General features: G+C 42.3%; 2 protein-coding genes across 6 annotated transcripts in view; one reads left to right on the forward strand and one right to left on the reverse strand.

Moving 5' to 3' along the window:
- Positions 1-18,439, reverse strand: part of cenph (centromere protein H) — a 78,450-nt gene extending 60,011 nt beyond the window's left edge. Inside the window, exon 1 of the mRNA XM_043706588.2 lies at positions 18,161-18,439. Coding sequence (XP_043562523.1) covers positions 18,161-18,249 — 89 coding nt within the window. The 5' untranslated portion in view covers positions 18,250-18,439. The remainder of the gene's footprint in view (positions 1-18,160) is intronic.
- Positions 1-20,046, forward strand: part of LOC122558213 (uncharacterized) — a 59,220-nt gene that overhangs the window by 32,141 nt on the left and 7,033 nt on the right. For 4 of the 5 annotated variants that reach the window (XM_088000544.1, XM_043706543.2, XM_043706571.2 and 1 more), the window contains one exon: positions 13,463-13,580. In XM_088000544.1, the coding sequence (XP_087856670.1) occupies positions 13,463-13,580 (118 nt within the window). Of the gene's footprint in view, positions 1-13,462; positions 13,581-19,208; position 20,046 lie in introns of those variants that run through there. The other variant, XM_043706575.2, reaches the window with a different exon arrangement.

Here is a 20,046-nt window from a genome sequence, read left to right on the forward strand (position 1 = left end):
TAAGAGGGTATTAGAAAATCAGATTTTCTTTTTACGGAATCTGTCTGTTCTATTGTCAAATTTACTGATACCAGATTACTTATTTCCAGATTTTATTTCTAAATTGAATTTAGTTTCTTAAAATTTAACAGAATTGGAACTTTCATTTTTCATCTTATTCAGCCTCTGGATTACTACTCCAGTTTTATTAGCACTATTTTTGTATTTTAAAAGTCAATTTAGAAGCCGTACCCTGAACAAAGGTTTAAACATTCAAAATTAAATGTGTATTTACTTAAATGATTAATTATCATTCTGTGTAAGCAGTTAGTCTTCCTCAAACAAGTAGAAACCTGTCACAAATTTATCAGAGATGCACATTATAGCACAGCTTCAAAATTTCATCCTAATAATTGCAAGAGGAACTTGGGGTGCATTAAAGTGATTTCTTAGAATAGTGACTCTGGGCTCAACATTTTGTCCTGCTGAAGTTGTAACTGGACAAATCCGATCCCAAATATAAATCTGGCTTAATGGATCATATTTTGATTCTGTTTTGGGTTTTAACAAAGTGGTCTCTTGCTGAAACATAACACACAATGCTGCAGAGTTTGTTTTAATAATAATATAGAAGTTCATTCACAACAGAAATGAAGATAAAATGCAATAAACAAAACCTTCTACTTAACCAATTCAAAGATCTTTAGACATGCAGTAAAAGTATAATCCCACATAGCTCCTCTATAAATTGAAACGAAAACAAATCGGCTTTTAAATAGTATCCAAAACACACCCTGGTTCAACACCTAAAACACCACTCGCATAATATTCCCACCATAGTCCCTATATCTAACACCTTAGTAGATTGTGACTTCAACTTATAGACTGGACCTGCTCTTCCTAGAGTTATCATATACTTGTGTATATAAATGTACTTAATTGTAAGTAACCCAAAGAGCCTGTTCCTATACTGTACTGTTCTGTGTTCTATGTTTTGTTGGAGTGGGAGAAGGATCCAGCTGGAGTGGTCTGCATCAGTACCAAGGACATACATAGGACTGAGAAAGACACCTGATGTAATGTGAGCAGCTTGTGACAAAAGCAGAACCACAAAGGTGGGAATCTCAGGATTACTACCTGAGCCACAAGCAAATTTATCTAGGCCAAGTAAGATTAGAGGGGTAAATGTATGGCTCAAAGATTAGTATGGAAGAAATGGGTTTTGATCCATGGGCCTTGAAACTAATGAGGGAGGTGATTGTTTTGGAGGGGATCCAGAGGAGGCTTACAAGAATGATGCCGTGTATGAAGGGCTTGAGGAGTGGTTCAAGACTCTGGGCCTGTATGCGATGGAGTTTGCAAGGAAGAGGGAAGGAATTAATTGAAATTTACTGAATACAGAGGCCTAGATAGAGTGGATGTGGAGATGTTGTTTCCAATAGCAGGAGACACTAAAACCCAAGGACATAACCCTTTAGAATTGAAATGAGGAATTTCTTCATCCACGGATGGAACCCATTGGAATTCGTGGAACTCAATGCCACAGAGAACTATGGAGGACAAATCAAAGTGTATTTAAGACAGATTAAGAGGTAGATTCTTGATGAGTAAGGGGACCAAAGGTTATAGGAATAAGGCAAGAGAATGAGATTGAGCAACATATCTGTCATGAAGGAATAGCAGAGCAGATTTAATGGACGAAATGCCCTAATTCTGCTGCTATATCTTGTGGTCTTATGGGTACTCACACTGATACTAAGGAAAGAGTGCTGTTCTATTAAGATGGACTTCATTTGAACCATGCTCGGACCAGTGTTTTTGCAGATTATATAGTTAGGATTGTAGATGGGGCTTTGAACTATTTAAGGGGGTGGCAGAGGCTTTCAACCAAAGGAAATCTAAAAAACAAAGTTATGAGACCAAAGTAAAGATAGTAAAGAAGTGATCAATAATCATATCTAGCAAGGAGAAGTATAAAATATATGCAGAAGAATGCAGTAGGTATGGTATTGTGAGTAATGTATTTGTATGAATTAAGGATTGGTTAATGTACAGAAACTATTTGGTATGAACAGTCTTTTAGGTTGGAAGGGCATAACTAGTGGAGGGCCAAAAGGATCAGTCCAAGGTCCTATCTGTATTGATGACTTGTCATGGAGACAGAGTGTAATGTATTCAAATTTGCTGATGATACAAAACTAAGTAGGAGGACATAAGGAATCTCCAGGGGACGAGGCATAACTGAGTGACTGCAAAATCTTGGTAGATGAAGTTTAATGTAGGAAATGAGGGTTTATGTAATTTGGTAGAAAGAATCAAAAGGCAGACCAGTATTTTAAAGTGCATCACAGAATGATCTATATGTTCTGGTCCATGATATGCAGAAGGTTAGCATACAGGTGCAGCAAATAATTAAGAAGTCAAGTAGAATTTTGGTCTTTATTGCTAGGGTGTTACATTTTCAACAAGGAAGTCTTTTTACTATTGATGTTTAAGGCTGAACCTTATGTGAAGTTATTTTAGAACATAGTACAGTACAACACAGTACAGCCCCTTCAGCCCTTGATGTTGTGCTGACCTTTTTTCCAACTCTAAGCTCTAACTAACCTATGTATCCTTAGTTTTACTATCATCCATGTGCCTATCGAAGAGTTGCTTTAATGTCCCTAATGTCTGACACCCACCACTGCTGCTGTCAGTGTGTTCATGCACCCACCAATCTGTTAAGAGCCTACCTCTGACATCTCCCCTAAATCTTCCTTCAATCACCTTAATGTTATGCTCTCTTGTGATAGCCATTTCTGCCATTGGAAAAAGTCGCTAGCTATCCACTCTATCTATGCCTCTCATTATCTTTTACACTTCTATCAAGTCACTTCTCATCCTCCTTTGCTCCAATGAAAACAAAGTCCTAGCTCCTTCAATCTTTCTTCATAAGTGCTATTTTCTGGGTCTTTACATTGTGAGGCAGCAAAGACGGCCTTGAGTAGAGTGATATGCTCTTCCTGTCGGATGTGGGAGTTTAGGGAGAATTTTCATGTTACTGATGGTTATGTCGGCAGGAAGTGTCTTTGGTTGTGAATCCTATCATATCGCATGGATCAGTTGAAGCAGCAGTTAGAGGCAATAAGGAATTTATAGGAGCTGGGGATGTGATGGATGGCAGTTATAGGAAGGGAGAAAAACTGCAGATACACTCAGGTAGATGGGTTAATGCCAGGAAAGGCAGGAGGGGTAGGCAGGTAGTACAGGAGTCTTCTGTGGCTAACCCCATTTCAAACAAATATGCAGTTCTGGAAAATGTAGGGGGGGTGATGGACTCTCACCTGAACTGTTGTGGTTTCCAGCACCACTCTAATCTAGACTCTGGTTTCCAGCATCTGCAGTCATTGTTTTTACGTAGTTGATTTTAACCCTACTGTGAATCCTCTTGCAAGGATACCTGCCTTGAAGAAGTTTTCCTCCTCTCTCTACAAGAATCTCAGGGAGTCCCTCTCCCACTGCAACTCCCAGGTCATTTCCTCTGCCCTGAAGCTCTTCAACCATGTCCTGAACCAAACTCGCTACTACAGCCACATTTGCTTCCTTAGTGCCTGCCTCCATAATCAACTCATCCCATACTGACTCCGGACCACCTTTAAACCAGCAGAGTTTGGATCCGAACAGGACAAACAGTACAGACTACAGATTCAAAAACACCAGCAACGGTTCTCCTTCAGGATCCTCCACTCCACGCTCGCATCAATGCACTGGCACCTAACCTCTCTACTGTCAGCCCTGTCTCACCTGAGAGCCACACTGTCTTAGAATTGCAAAGGACCCCTTCTGTGTTATATCCTCAGAAGAATTCATACTCTCAACAACAGTATTTCAACTCCATTTCAAACATCAAAAACTGTAAGTACAACAAACTTTTATCTACCCATCTCCATCACCAGCGCTCCTCAAACATTCCTCTGGAACTGCTCAGACGCCATTAGCCATGTGGCTCGTGCAACCACCATCCCCACGCTGATTGATGTCACTTTCGCCCCTACAGCCACTTCTGCCCCTCACAATTCCTCATGCACCACACGTGACATCACTTCAGTCCCTCACATCATCGCTGATGTCACACGCTCAGTGACTTCTACCCCCCCCACTGCCGTGTTTGCCACCACTTCAACGCCCACCAACACCACTCACCTGCATTCTGCTGAAATGCCCCCCAAAGATCCCACTGTCACCATCCCCGCCCCCCAGAACCCTGAGGGGAACTCCACCCCCACACACTCCAGTTACCGGCCTCACCCCCAGTCCCAGCTCCATACCCACACCAGATCCCAGCTCCCAGCCCTGTCGAGTTTTCACCACCCCTCCAGACCTCCCCCTCACTGAGGACGAATGTTCAGTCCTCAGCAAAGGACTCGCCTTCATCCCCCTCCACCCACACATCAATGAATTTAATACACGCCGTGAAATCAAACACTTCTTCCGCCGCCGCCTCTGCCTCCGAGCTTACTTTCACAATCAGGACTCCCACCCACCTTCCGAGGACCCCTTCACCCACCTCCAACACACTGCATCCACCTGGACACCTCGTGCTGGCCTATTACCCGCCCTCGACCTCTTCACTTCCAACTGCTGCCGGGACATTAACCGCCTCAACCAGTCTACCCCCCCTCTCCCACTCCAACCTCTCACCCTCACAATGTGCAGCCCTCCAATCCTTCTGCTCTAATCCTGACCTCACAATCAAGCCAGCAGATAAAGGGGGCGCAGTGGTAGTCTGGCGCACTGACCTCTACACTGCTGAAGCCAAACATCAACTTGAGGACACCTCTTCCTACTGCCATCTCGACCATGACCCCAACTCGAAACCATCATCTCCCATACAGAACCTCATCACCTCAGGAGATCTCCCACCCACAGCTTCCATCCTCATAGTCCGGGAACCCCGTACTGCCCGGTTCTACCTCCTTTCCAAGATCCACGAGCCTGACCACCCTGGCCGACCCATTGTCTCAGCATGCTCCTGTCCCACTGAACTCATTTTTACCTATCTCGACAGTCCTATCCACCCCTAGTCCAGGAACTCCCCACGTACGTTCGAGACACCACCCATGCCCTCCACCTCCTCCAACACTTCTGTTTCCCTGGCCCCCAACACCTCATCTTCACCATGGATATCCAATCCCTGTATACCTCCATCCGCCATGATCAGGGCCTCCAAGCCCTCCGTTTCTTCCTCTCCTGGCGTCCCCATCAGTACCCTTCCATCGACACACTCATTCGTTTGGCTGAACTGGTCCTCGCCCGCAACAATTTCTTCTTCAAATCCTCCCACTTCCTCCAGACCAAAGGGGTAGCCATGGGCACCCGTATGGGCCCCAGCTATGCCTGTCTCTTTGTTGGCTATGTAGAACAGTCGGTCTTCGGTAATTACACCGGCACAACTCCCCACCTCTTCCTCCGCTACATTGATGACTGCATTGGCGCCACGTCATGCTCCCGTGAGGAGGTTGAGCAATTCATCAACTTCACCAACACCTTCCACCCCGATCTTAAATTTACCTGTACCATCTCTGACACCTCCCTCCCCTTCCTGGACCTCTCCGTCTCCATTAATGACGACCGACTTGACACCGACATCTTTTACAAACCCACCGACTCCCACAGCTACCTGGATTACACCTCTTCCCACCCTACCTCCTGCAAAAATGCCTCCCGTATTCCCAATTCCTCCGCCTCTGCCGTATCTGCTCCCAGGAGGACCAGTTCCACCACAGAACACACCAGATGGTCTCCTCCTTTTGAGACCGCAATTTCCCTTCCCACGTGGTTAAAGATGCCCTCCAACGCATCTCGTCCACATCCCGCACCTCCGCCCTCAGACCTCACCCCTCCAACCATAACAAGGACAGAATGCCTCTGGAGCTCACCTTCCACTCTACCAACCTTCGCATAAACCAAATCATCCGCCGACATTTCCGCCACCTCCAAACAGACCCCACCACCAGGGATATATTGCCCTCCCTACCTCTTTCCGCATTCCGCAAAGACTGTTCCCTCCGTGACTACCTGGTCAGGTCCACGCCCCCCTGTAACCCACCCTCCCATCCTGGCACCTTCCCCTGCCACCGCAGGAATTGCAAAACCTCCTCCCTCACCTCTATCCAAGGCCCTAAAGGAGCCTTCCACATCCATCAAAGTTTTACCTGCACATCCACCAATATCATTTATTGTATCCGTTGCTCCCGATGTGGTCTCCTCTACATTGGGGAGACTGGACGCCTCCTAGCAGAGCGCTTTAGGGAACATCTCTGGGATACCCGCACCAATCCACCACACTGCCCTATGGCCCAACATTTCAACTCCCCCTCCCACTCTACCGAGGACATGGAGGTCCTGGGCCTCCTTCACTGTCGCTCCCTCACGACCTGACGCCTGGAGGAAGAATGCCTCATCTTCCACCTCGGAACACTTCAACCCCAGGGCATCAATGTGGACTTCAACAGTTTCTTCATTTCCCCTTCCCCCATCTCACCCCAATTCCAAATTTCCAGCTCAGCACTGTCCCCATGACTTGTCCTACCTGCCTACCTTCTTTTCCACCTATCCACTCCACCCTCTTTTCCCCCCCGACCTATCACCTTCATCCCCTCCCCCACTCACCTATTGTACTCTATGCTACTTTCTCCCCACCCCCACCCTCCTCTCACTTATCTCTCCACCCTTCAGGCTCTCTGCCTGTATTCCTGATGAAGGGCTTTGCCCGAAATGTCGATTTTACTGCTCCTCGGATGCTGCCTGAATTGCTGTGCTTTTCCAGCACCACTCTAATCTAGACTAATATAGCATGAACAGCCAAGTTTCTGGTATTGAAACTGGCTGTAATGTAATGAAGGGTACGTCGGGTTCCAAGCGATTGATTATGATAGTGGACTCTCTAGTCAGGCATAGACAAATGTTTCTGTGGCCAGTGGCGCAAAATCAGAATGGTGTTGCCTCCCTGGTGCCAGGATCAAGGATATCTTAGGGTGCAGGATGTTTTCAAAGGGGAGAGGGACCAGCAGGAGATCATTTTACACATTGGACTAATGACTTAGGAAGGGAAAAGGATTCTGAAGGGAGAATATAGAAATCTAGGCAGGAATTTAAAAGAGAGGCCCTCAAGGGTAGTAACATCTGGATTGCTCCCAGGACTACAAGCTAGTGAGGGTAGGAATGGGGGAATAGAGCCGATGACTGCATGGCTGAGGAGTTGGTGCAGGGGGGGAAGGTTCATATTTTTGGATCACTGGAATCTCCTCTGGGATAGAGGTGACCTGTACAAGAAGGACGGATTGCACCTGAATTGGAAGGGGACTAATATACTGGCAGGGAAATTTGCTACAGCTGTTCAGCAGGATTTAAACTAGTAAAGTTGGGGGGAGTGGGCCCATGGAAATAGTGAGGAAAAAAATCAATCTGAGACTGGTACAGTTGGGAAAATGAGCAAGTCAAACAGTCGGGGCAGGCATGAACAAAGCAGAGAACAAGGTAGGACTGATAAATTGCATTTACTTCAATGCAAGAGGCCTAAAGGGAAGGCAGATGAACTCAGAGCATCGTTAGGAACACTGGACTGGGATATCCTGGCAATTACAGGAGCATGGCTCAGGGATGGTCCAGACTGGTAGCTTCATGTTCCAGGGTACAAATGCAATAGGAAGCATATAAAGGGGGGTAAGAGAGGAGGGGGGAGTTGTGTTTTTGATAAGGGATAGCATTACTTCTGTACTTAGGGAGAATATTCCTGGGAATATATCCAGGGAAGTTATTTGGGTGGAACTGAGAAATAAGAAAGGGATGATCACCTTATTGGGATTGTATTATTGACCCCCTAATAATCAGAGGGAAATTGAGAAACAAATTTGTAAGGAGATCTCAGTTATCTTTAATAGGGTGGTTATAGTAGGGGATTTTAACTTTGCAAACATAGACTGGGACTACCATAGTGTTAAGGGTTTAGATGGAGAGGAATTTGTTAAGTATGTACAAGAAAAGTTTCTGATTCAGTATGTGGATATACCTACTACAGAAGGTGCAAAACTTGACCTATTCTTGGGAAATAAGGCAGGGCAGGTGACTGAGGTGTCAGTGGTGGAACATTTGGGGCCAGCGACCATAATTCTATTGGTTTTAAAATAGTGATGGAAAAGGATAGACTGGATTTAAAAGTTGAAGTTCTAAATCGGAAGAAGGCTAATTTTGATGGTATAAGGCAAGAACTTTAGAAAGCTGATTGGGAGCAGATGTTAGGCGAAAATGCGTACTACAGATGCTGGAGATTAGAGTCAAGATTAGAATAGTGCTGGAAAAGCACAGGTCAGGCAGCATCCAAGGAGCAGGAAAATCGACGTTTTGGGCAAAAGCCCTTCATCAGGAATGAGGCTGGGAGTCTCGGGTGGAGCAGATGTTCACAGGTAAAGGGACGGCTGGAAAATGGAAAGCCTTCAAAAATGAGATTGAGAGTCCCAGAGACCGTATATTCCTGTTGGGGCGAAAAGAAAGGCTGGTAGGTGTAGAGAGTGCTGGATGACTAGAGAAATTGTGGTTTTGCTTAAGTAAAAGAAGGAAGCATATGTAAGGTATAGACAGGATAGATCGAGTGAATCCTTAGAGTATAAATGCAGTACGAGTATACTTAAGAGGGAAATCAGGAGGACAAAAAGGGGACATGGGATAGCTTTGGTAAATTGGGTTAAGGAGTATCCAAAGAGATTTTGTAAATACATTTAAGGACAAAAGGGTAACTAGGGAGAGAATAGGGTCCCTTAAAGATCAGCAAGGCAGCATGTGTGTGGAGTTGCAGGAGATGATGGAGATACTAAATGCATCAGTGTTTACTGTGGAGAAGGACATGGAAGATATAGAATGTGGGGAAATAGATGGTGTCATCTTGAAAAATGTCCCTATTACAGAGGAAGAAGTGCTGGAAGCTGGTACAATTACAGCATTTTAAAAGACATCTTGATGGGTATATGAATAGGAAGGATTTAGAGGGGTATGGGGCAAGTGCTGGTAAATGGGACTAGATTAGGTTAGGATATCTGGTCAGCATGGACGAGTTGGACCAAAGGGTCTGTTGTACATCTCTATGACATGCCCTCTAGTCCAGGCAGCATCCTGGTAAATCTCTTCTACATCCTCTTCCACATCCTTTCTATAATGAGGCAACCAGAACTGAATACACTATTCAAAGTGGATAAATCCCCAGGATCCAATCAGGTATATCCTAGAACAATGTGGGGAAACACTAGTTTTGTGATTTGCTGGGATCCTTGCTGAGATATTTGTATTGTCAAAAGTCACAGGTGAGTTGCCAGAAGACTGGAGTTTGACTAATGTGATGCAACTATTTAAGAAAGTTGGTAAGGAAACGCCAGGGATCTATAGACCAGTGAGCCTGACATCGATGATGGGCAAGTTGTTGGAGGGAATTCTGAGGGACAGGATGCACATGTATTTGGAAAGGCAAGGATTGATTACAGATAGTCAACATGGGTGTGTGCATGGGAAATTATGTCTTAAAACTTGATTGAGTTTTTTGAAGAAGTAATGAAGAGAATTGATGAGGGCAGAGAAGTAGACATGATCTATATGGACTTTCAGTAAGGCATTTGACAAGGTTCCTCATAGGAGACTGGTTCGCAAGGTTAGAGCTCATGGAATACAGGGAGAACTAGCCATTTAAATATGGAACTGGCTCGAAGGTAGAAGACCAGAGTGGCTTTGTGGAGGGTTGCTTTTCAGACTAGAGGTCTGTGAGCAGTGGTAAGCCACAAGGATTGGTGCTGGGTCCACTACTTTTCATCATTTATATAAATGATTTGGGTGTGAATATAGCGGGGTATAGTTATTAAGTTTGCAGATGACCCCAAAATTGGAGGTGGAGTGGACAGCGAAGAAGGTTACCTCAGATTACAATGTGGTCTTGATCTGATGGGCCAATGGGCTGAGGAATGGCAGATAGTTTAATTTACATAAATGCGAGGTGCTGCATTTTGAGAAAGCAAATCAGGGCAGGATTTATACACTTAATGATAAGGTCCTGGGGAGTGTTGCTGAACAAAGAGTGCAGGTTCATCACTCCTTGAAAGTGGAGTGGCAGGTAGATAGGATAGTGAAGAGGGTGTTTGGTATACTTTCCTTTATTGGTCAGCGTATTGAGTACAGGAGTTGGGAGGTCATGTTACGGCTGTACAGGACGTTGGTTAGGCCACTGTTGGAATATTGCATGCAATTCTGGTCTCCTTCCTATCGGAAACTTGAAAGGGTTCAGAAAAGATTTACAAGAATGTTGGCAGAATTGGAGGATTTGAGCTTTAGGGGGAGGCTGAATAGGCTGGGTCTGTTTTACCTGGAGTGTCAGAGGCTAAGAGGTGACCTTATAGAGTTTTATAAAATCATGAGGGGCATGGATTGGCTAAATAGACAAGGTCTTTTCCCAGCAGTGAAATGTTAGAATTGGCTTTATGTGCACTCGAATGAGTGCAGTTGAAACATTTGTAATGTCACCACTTAGGGCACCATCTTAAGTACAGGATACCTAGGTCTAAATACTTTTGTTACAGAATTGCTTGCGTTTTTTTTAAGAAGCCTAGCATAGGACTACAAAGGTGGAATCTGCACAAACAGGACTAAAGGACTCCATAACTTAATTGCATGTGACCTATGCCATATATTATTAAAAGGTACCTAAGCAATGTGCATGATATACTATAGCAATCAATACTAATGTGTTAGGGCATCTTGACAAAGAGGACAGTCCAATGTCATTATAAGACCATAAGAATTAGGAACAGGAGTAGGCTGTTCAACTCCTAAAGCCTGCTTCACCATCCAATAGGATCCTGGCTGATTTACCAATCATTTGCATCCACTTTCCTTCTCTTTCCCCATAACTCTTAATTTCCCTACTGATCAAGATCAGCCTCAATAAGTCCTCCAACAGTCTCTGGCAAGGAGTTCCAGAGACACTCAATCCTCAGAAGAAATTCATCCTCATTAAAATTGGCATCTTTTTTTTTTCAGCGACTACACCCTCTGGTCCCAGACTCCTGTATGAGAAGTATCCTTTCAGCATTTACCCCATCAAGCCCCTTAATCATATGTTTCAATAGATCGTCTCTTGTTCTTCTAAACTCCAATGAGTCCCAAACTGTTTTGCCTTAGTCATAAATAATCCCTCCATACTAATGAACATCCTCGTGAACCTTCTCTGAACTGCCTCTAATGAATAAAACAGTTTACAGAGAAATATTGATATGTTAAGTAAGTGAGTAAAATGTTAGCAAACACTGTACTTTGGGAAAATGCCATGTTCATTTTGGAAGGTAGAGAAAGAAAAAGAACAGAATATTATTTAAATGGAGAGGTGTAATGGGAAATTAACAAATTTAACATTTACTGTGAAATCTGAAAGAGAATGTCTTTCTAAATTTAACGCTGTGCTGAGCTTTGTAAACCATACTTTGCTGAGCTTTGCAGCCAGGAGACAGCTTGGCTTTGTTTGAATTCAACTTCACCTTGCGACAGTCGAATTCAGCAAAAGCATAAGAACAGTTATGTCCGCAACCAGGAGATAAGGAAATAAACAACTTGAGTTTTCCCAGTCTTTGCCCTTGAGAGTGTGATAAGAATGGTATAAGAAGAGTATCTGAATTATGCTCCGGTACCCCTTAATGAGGCATCTGGCTGAATGTATTGGGTCAATTCTGAAGAATTTGAATAAAGCTCCTTTCTTTGCTCTTGCTATCAGTTGAGTTGAGTCGATTTAATTTCCACGACAAGAGGAACTGCAGTAAGCTGCAACACAAAGGAACTTCAGGGTACCTGTACACACACTAAAAAACTAGCACACAGGTACAGCAGGCAATTCGGAAGGCTGATGGAATGTTGATCCTTATTTAAGGGAATTGGTTTGTAACAGTAAGGAAGTCTCACTATATTCATTCAAGGTGCTGGTGAGATCACATCTGGAATAGACAGTCACTTCGTACAATAAAGATATTGTTTGGATCTTTCTTGTAATCTGCCTTTCCAACTATTTTAGTGCCATCTTCAAATTTGGCTGGACTTCTGGAAGTCTGAATAAAACCCATTACTATTCACTCTGTTCATACTTGCTCGCAAAAATCTAAATTAATCAGATGTGATTTCCCTTTCATGAAACTATTGAGTCTACTTGATTAGATTATGCTTTTCTAAATGTTCTGAATTGTTTAATTGATTCCAATACCTTTCCAGCAATAGTTATCCACATTTTGCTTCCCTGCCTTTTTGAATAAAGGTATCACATTTTCTCATCCTCTGGTACTTCTGCAGAATCCTAGGGTTTTTGGAAAATTACAACCCATGCATCCACTCTTTTTGTCACTACCTCTTTTAGTATTCTAAGGTGCTTTTCAAAGGGTTGTGTGGCTCGATGGGCCAAATGGCCTGCTTCCATACTCTGATTCTATAACTGCTGCTTTTACTGATTATTTTGCCCATATTTTAGATAATGCAGTTGCTGGAAATCTGAAATAAAATCCAAGTGCTGGAGCAATTCTGGCATCTGTGCTGAGAGGCGCACAGTTAACATTTCAAGACTGAACTGATTCTTCCAAATGCTTCTGAAGAAGTCTCATTGGACTTGATGTTAACTCCATTTTTTTTTCTGTCTACACGGATACACTAGATTTGCTGGGTCTCTTCACTTTGTTTTTTTTTTCGCCTTTAAATCTGGAACATTTTCTCTCTATGCATTCTGTCCATACCCTTCATGATTCAAATCTCTATCACATCTCTCAATCTTCTCTTCAAAGAGACCAGACCCAGCTTGGAGTCTTGCTACATAATGAAATTCCTTATCCCTGAATCTGTATGGACTTGATGGACCAAATGGTCTGCTTCCTCACTGTAGGGGTTCTACAGTCCACTCTTAATCTTTGAGCTATTTTTAAAACCTTTGGATTGTTAGAATTGGGTTCATTGTCACAAGTGCAATAAAAAGTTGATAAAGTTGATATTTATAAAACCATCTTGGGTAGAAAGGTACCTAGGTATATGATCTTAAGAATAAATTAGAAAAATAAACATTACAGTCCTTGAAGCAGCCTGCATTAGGCCTCACCTCCAGTCTGTGCTGAACTCAACCTGAAGCTGTCTGTTCTCGTCACTGCCACAGATGCACTGCCATATTGGGCTGATTCCCTTGCCCCGCAATGGCTTGACTCCACTGGGCTTGCTCTCTTCCACACTGCACGAACTCTCTCTACGGCAGGTATGTAGATTAAAATAAGAACAAATAAAGGAAAAATGGTAAAAGCAGGCAGAGCAGATGAGCTCCAGACAGATGCCCACATACTGCACTGCTATTCTGCCCCCATCTTGGAATTGAATGTCATGAAACCAATGTAGTCTGTTGACAAAATGTTACTGTCATTATAATAAATGTATTTTCTCTTTTAAATAGGTTGACTCTGCTGGTGGTTACTGCATCCTGGACATTTCTTATGATAAAGCTGCTGGTTGCTGCACACCATCTTGAATGTGAAATTGAAGGAACAGTGTACACTTTGATAGAAGAACTGGTAAGAAACATGATTTATCACGATTTGGAAATGCCAGTGTTGGACTGGGGTGTACAAAGTTAAAAATCACACAACACCAGGTTATAGTCCAACATTTGTAAAGTGATGGAAGTTGTCATCAACAGTGCTATCAACTGGTTTCTGCTCAGCAATAACCTGCTTAGTGACCCCCAGTTTGGATTCTGCCAGGGCTACTATGCTCCTGACCGCATTACAGCCTTGGTTCAAATCTGGACAAAAGAGCTGAATTCCAGAGGTGAGGTGAGAGTGACAGCAATTTTAATCAATGCTGCGTTCGACCGAGTGTGACATCAAGGAGCCCTAGCAAAACTGGAATCAGTGGATTTCAGGGCAAACTCTCTGGTTGTTGGAGTCATCCCTGACACATGGGAGGATGGTTGTGGTTGTTGGAGGTCAGTCCTCTCTGTTCAAGGGCATCTGTGCAAGACTTTCTCAGGGTAGTGTTCTCGACTCAACCATCTTCAGCTGCTTCATCAATAAGGCCAGGAGAGGGGATGTTCGCTGATTGCACAATGTTCATCGCCATTTCGGTGGGCGGCACAGTGGTTAGCACTGCTGCCTCACAACGCCAGAGCCCCGGGTTCAATTCCCGCCTCAGGCGACTGACTGTGTGGAATTTGCACATTCTCCCTGTGTCTGCGTGGGTTTTCTCCGGGGGCTCCGGTTTCCTCCCACAATCCAAAAATGTGCAGGTTAGGTGAATTGGCAATGCTAAATTGCCAGTAGTGTTAGGTGTAGGGGTAGATGTAGGGGAATGGGTCTGGGTGGGTGCACTTCGGCGGGTCGGTGTGTACTTGTTGGGCCGAAGAGCCTATTTCCACACTGTAAGTAATCTAATCTAATCTAAGGTTTAATTGGAAGCTTCCAATTAAACCTGTTGGATTATAACCTGGTGTTGTGTGATTTTTAACTTAATGATTTATCACAAGCTTTAATTCATAACTACAACATATAAATTAAGTACTAGCATGATATTATTTGCACTTTTTAATAAATATGAGATCAACAAACATAGTGACCTAATAAAACCCAGAACAAGAAAAGCTTATTAATACCCTTCGAATCTATCCTGATGAATAATTATTAAATCAGGGACTCTATCTGACTTTTTGATCCTCTTTTGAGAACACTTGTATTTACTGAAAGAATACGCTTGACAAATCTTCTGGAACTTTTACATGGTATAACTAGTAGTGTTGATAAGAGCAGTCAGTGGATATGTATACTTTAAGAAGGCTTTTGATAAGGTCCCGAATAAGAGATTAGCATTTAAACTAAAGCACATGGAACTGGGGATAATGTACTGACATTCATAAAAATTGTTCTGGAGACAGAAAACAAACAGTAGGAATAAATGCTTTCTTCCCTCTTCCCCCACACAGTGACAGGTAGTAACTAGTGGGATACTGCAGGGATCAGTTAACAAAGAAAGTTTCAGCACAGGAACAGGTCCTTTGGCCCTCCAAGCCTGTGCCGTTCCAGATCCTCAATCTAAACCTGTCACCTATTTTCTAAGGATCTGTATCCCTCAGCTCCCTGCCCATTCATTTGTCTATCTAGATACAAAAGCATCATTCAGGTGTGCCTGCCTCTACCACCTCCGCTGGCAATGTGTTCCAGGCACCCACCACCCTCTGCGTAAAGACCTTCCACACATCTCCCTTAAACTTTTCCCCTTTCACCTTGAGCTTGTGATCCCTAGTAATTGAGTTGTCCACTCTGGGAAGAAAGCTTCTTGCTATCCACCTTATCTCTCTCGATCTTGTAGATCTCAATCAGATTCCCACCCCCCACCCTGTCTTTCTAATGGAAATAATCCTAATCCATTCAACCTCTCTTCATAGTAGTGCCCTCTACACCAGGCAACACCCTCTCCAAAAGATCCACATCCTTTCTGGTAATGTTGTGACCAGAACTGTACGCAGTATTCCAAATGTGGCCAGACCAAAGTCTTCTATGACTGTAACATGACCTACCAACTCTTGTACTCAATACCCTGTCCAATGAAGGAAAGCCATATACTGCCTTGACCACTCTATCTAATTGTGTTGCCACCTTCAGGGTACAATGGACTTGAGCACCCACACCTCTCTGTACATTTGTTTTCCCGAGGGCTTTTCCTTTTACCATATAGTTTGCTCTTGAATTGGATCTTGCAAAATGAATCACCTCTCATTTGTCCTGATTGAACCCCATCTGCCATTTCTCCACCCAACCCTCCAATCTATCTGTATTCTGTTGCACTCTCTGTCCCCTTCACTATCTGCTATTCCTCCAATTTTAGTGTCATCTGCAGACTTGCTAATCAGGCCACCTATACCTTCCTCCAGATCATTTATGTATATCGCAAACAGCAGTGGTCCTGGCATGGATCCCCGTAAAACACCACTGGTCACAGTTCTCCATTTTGAGAAACTCCCTTCCACTACTACTGTCTCCTGTTACCCAGCCAGTTCTCTATCCATCTAGTTAGTACACCATGGACCCCGTATGACTTCACTTTCTCTATAAGCCTACCATGGGGAATCTTATCAAACATCTTACTGAAGTCCATGTAAATGAAATCTACCTTCAACCACAGCTATTCACAATGTGTATTAATGATTTAGATGAAAAAACTAAATGTAATATTTCAAGGTTTGATGGATTTGAAGGGATATGGGCCAAGAGCAGGCAGTTGGGGCTAGTTTAGTTTGGGATTATGTTCAGCATGGACTTGTTGGACCGAAGGATCTGTTTCCATGCTATATGTATCTATGACTATAAGCAGTGCTTTTAAATATTTCTAGGTCACTGCATTCTTCATATTTGCTGCTCCTTCTGTAGAAGCATTATTTGATTTCAAGTTGGTGATCTCCATGATTTCAATTCTTGTGCATTTCATATTTAACTGATGTAAATTGCCTGTTTATGCTCAGCAAAGTATCCTTGGAGGAGGCCACAAGAATTACCTTCTGTTTGTTTGTGTATGTAATAAATAGATTTATTGGAATACCTTTTATAGCTCATGAATCCACATTCTTATCTGGCTTTTCAGATATACACTTCTCTGAATGTGGATTTTGTGAGGGTCCAATATAATTGAGAACCCTATGGTGCGTGTCTCTTCTTGAATCAAAAGTGGTGACATTTTAGAAAATGAAGCTTTTGAATTTTGATAATGGTTCTACATTAAAATAATAATTTAAGTTTAAGAAAAAGGGTCGACATTGACACCAAAAGATTGAGACAGCAAATAATGACAGCAAACAACAATATGAGAGTAAGCTAAAGCTGGTGACATTAAAGCTGCATACAGACTCGTGCTACAGTGGAAAAAATAGTACAGGAATCAAGTGTGATGCAAGACCAGTACTATTTTTAGATTACTGCAGTGATATTAAAATGAGCTAGGAGTTAAGTTTTGCACAGTAACACCCACTGCCTCACTCTATTTATGCTGCATGGTGCAAAACAGTGTCTTGGAAAAGGGAGAGAAGCACAATTGAAGGATTTAGATTGTACATCTCTGTTCTTATTGCCAACCTTTGTTACAGTTTTGGTCACTTGCATCACTATTTCTATAGAACGGAATTAATCTAGAAAATCTAAAGAATATAGTAATGAATCTGAAGTGTTTTGGATGAATCTGAAATTTGCTTTAGTAATATTGCACATTCATGTTTTCTCGCAGTCCAAACAGTGTTGAGAGTCTTGATTTATTATTTGTAACTTACTTTGCCCTGGATCATACTGAGACTTGACCTGGCTTCCTCTGAAACTCTGAACATAAGTATGCAGGCATCTTATACATTTTCCTTTTTTGCATCTTTATGCCTCTGATTTCTTCAGCTTTCCTCTGCTGAACCTTATGGTGTGCAACCTGTGTGTCTTGTTTGTTCTTCAGTTGAATGACCTAGTGTCTGATCTAATATTCTACTCTTGATTCCACCTCACTTCCAGCCCTGCGAAAACCTGTACCAACTCCCATATTTTTTAAAAAAGCATTCATAGCATGAAGGCATTACTGGTTAAGACAACATTTATTGCCCATATCAGACAGCAGTCAACCACATTGCCATGGGTCTGAAGTCGCATGTAGCCAAAAAGCAAATAAGGGTGACCATTTCCTTCAATAATGGACATTAGTGAATCAAATTTCAAATCTAATGTTGATCTTGCTTTTTGTGCATCATCTTTACAGCTGTAACTTTGTATTCCTCACTCTGTTCAACCACCCTATGATCTTTGTATGTAATGATCTGTCTGTACTGCATGCAAAACAAAACGTTTCACTATATTTAGGTACATGTGATGATAAATTAAATCAAGAATCAGACATGTTTTTCCTGACAATCAATAGTGGTTTCATGGTCATCATTAGACTTTTAATTCCAGATTTTTATTGAATTCAACTTCCAACCATCTGTGGCAGGAATTATCCCAGATCTCCAAAACATTACTTAAGTTTCTAGATTAACAGTCCAGCAATAATGCCATGGGGTCATCACCTTCACTACAATAAAAATTTATTTCTCAAATGTACTGCTCACTAGTTTCTCCCCTTCTCTTTCACTTACCCTTTTTGACTCCAGTTTCCAGCTGCACATATACCCATATCCTGTTCTTTTGTTCTCAAGATCTGGGCAATGCTGATGAAGCTGCTCATTGCAATTGTCAGAAGTCATACGACATCCAGTTATAGTCAAACAGGTTTATTTAAAATCACAAGCTTTTAGAGTGCTACTCCTTCATCAGGTAAAGTGAAGAAAAGCACACCAAGCACTGAATTTATAGGCAGAGAGATTGAAAGATCTTAAAGATGGTGTGAGTGGAATGTCAACAGACTAAATAATTAGTCTCTATAGGTGATTAGTAGTGTCAGATGGTGTGAGTAAAATGTCAACAGTTGACTAGCAAGTGAAGGGATGACCTATAATCCAATTAACTGAGGTAGAGAGGTGATTATATAAAGTTTAAAAATAAGGTGGTGCTGGAGACAAGCCAAATGGGTGGAATAACATGTTAGGTACAAGAATTGAATGTCAAGGGTCTAACTAAAGTAACAAGTAATCCAAAACTCAACAAACTAATTAAGTTAGAGATCATAACAAGTTATCAGGGTAATGGTGTCAAACAGGACAGTAAGGAAGATTTTTACAGATACAGAATAGTATGGCGGGGATTACATATAGTGTATGAGGTTACATATGGTTGAGGCTGTCTTCATGGGTACAGAACTTAGCTCTGTTTTCCTGTATTATCCCTGTAATCCTTGATTTCCCCTACTAATCAACTATACACAAGGACTCAGCCCTTTATAGCTGTCCTTAAGGCATTCTACTCTCAACCCTCAAGAAATTCCTCCTCATTGCAGCTTTGAATTGGTGTCCTTTATTCTGAGACTCTGCCATCTGGTGCTAGATGCACCCATGAGGGGAAGCATTCTCTCCATGTTTACCCTGTCAAGCCCTTAAGAATCCTGTATCTTTCAATAAGATCACCTCTCTTCTTTTAAGCTCCAGTGAGCAGTCTCAATCTGTTTCGCCTTTGCTCATTAGACATCTTAAACATTGAAATGAATCCATTGATTATGCTCAAACAATGATGTTATATTGCTAATTTCAGGATTCTGACACATTGATAAAGACATAGCAATATATATCGAAAACAAGATGTTGCATAATTTGGAGAGCTTGGAGTCACTGGATTTCCCATGGCATCACTACTTTTGAAGTGGGTATAGAAGATGGAAGTGCAATCTATAGAAAGTATTGTGAATTGCTGCGGTGTGTCCTGTGGATCTGTGTGGTGTATTGCATCTGTGCTGTAGACAGTAGATAGTAAGTCCAGTAACAAAGATGCTGACCAAGTGAATTGTTCTGCCCCTTCCCAAGCATCACTATGCCTGACCAAATTTTGAGAGGATCTTGAAAATTAATGTTTGAAGTAAAAAATTTAATTGCCAGTTAGGCCTCATTTAATGCCATTTTCTTTGTCTGACAGGCATGATCTTAAGGTTGGGTTTGATGTTTACACCAAAAACTTTGTTTTAGCTTAGAACACCTCTTGAGTTTAGGTTTTTGAATTTGTCGATTATTGTGACAAAAAACTTCGGTCCTTCTGATTAGAATCTAGTCAGAAAAGATGTGACTGACTTTGAGTGTCAGAAGTGTGCTCCTCAATTCTACATAGTTGCGATGGCATTTTGGTGATCTCCAGGTTTTGAGTTCTTTTGTATTTCATATCTAGCTGGTGTAAATGGCCTGTTTATTCTATCAGTGAAGTATCCTTTGGTTACAGTAGGGCCAGATTCAGTGACCTTGTTAGTTTTACAAATCTGAAATATTATGTACCAAAAACCTATAACAAAGCCATTAAATTACCCCATGAAGATCAGCCTTTCTCTGCAAAACTGGGAGTTTTTTTTTGAGGCTGCAATGATGATCACTAATTAACATGTTGT

The sequence above is a fragment of the Chiloscyllium plagiosum genome, unplaced genomic scaffold (assembly GCF_037043375.1).
Source record: "Chiloscyllium plagiosum isolate Xiang-an unplaced genomic scaffold, Cpla_swu_hap1 HiC_scaffold_2, whole genome shotgun sequence".
Taxonomy (NCBI): domain Eukaryota; kingdom Metazoa; phylum Chordata; class Chondrichthyes; order Orectolobiformes; family Hemiscylliidae; genus Chiloscyllium; species Chiloscyllium plagiosum.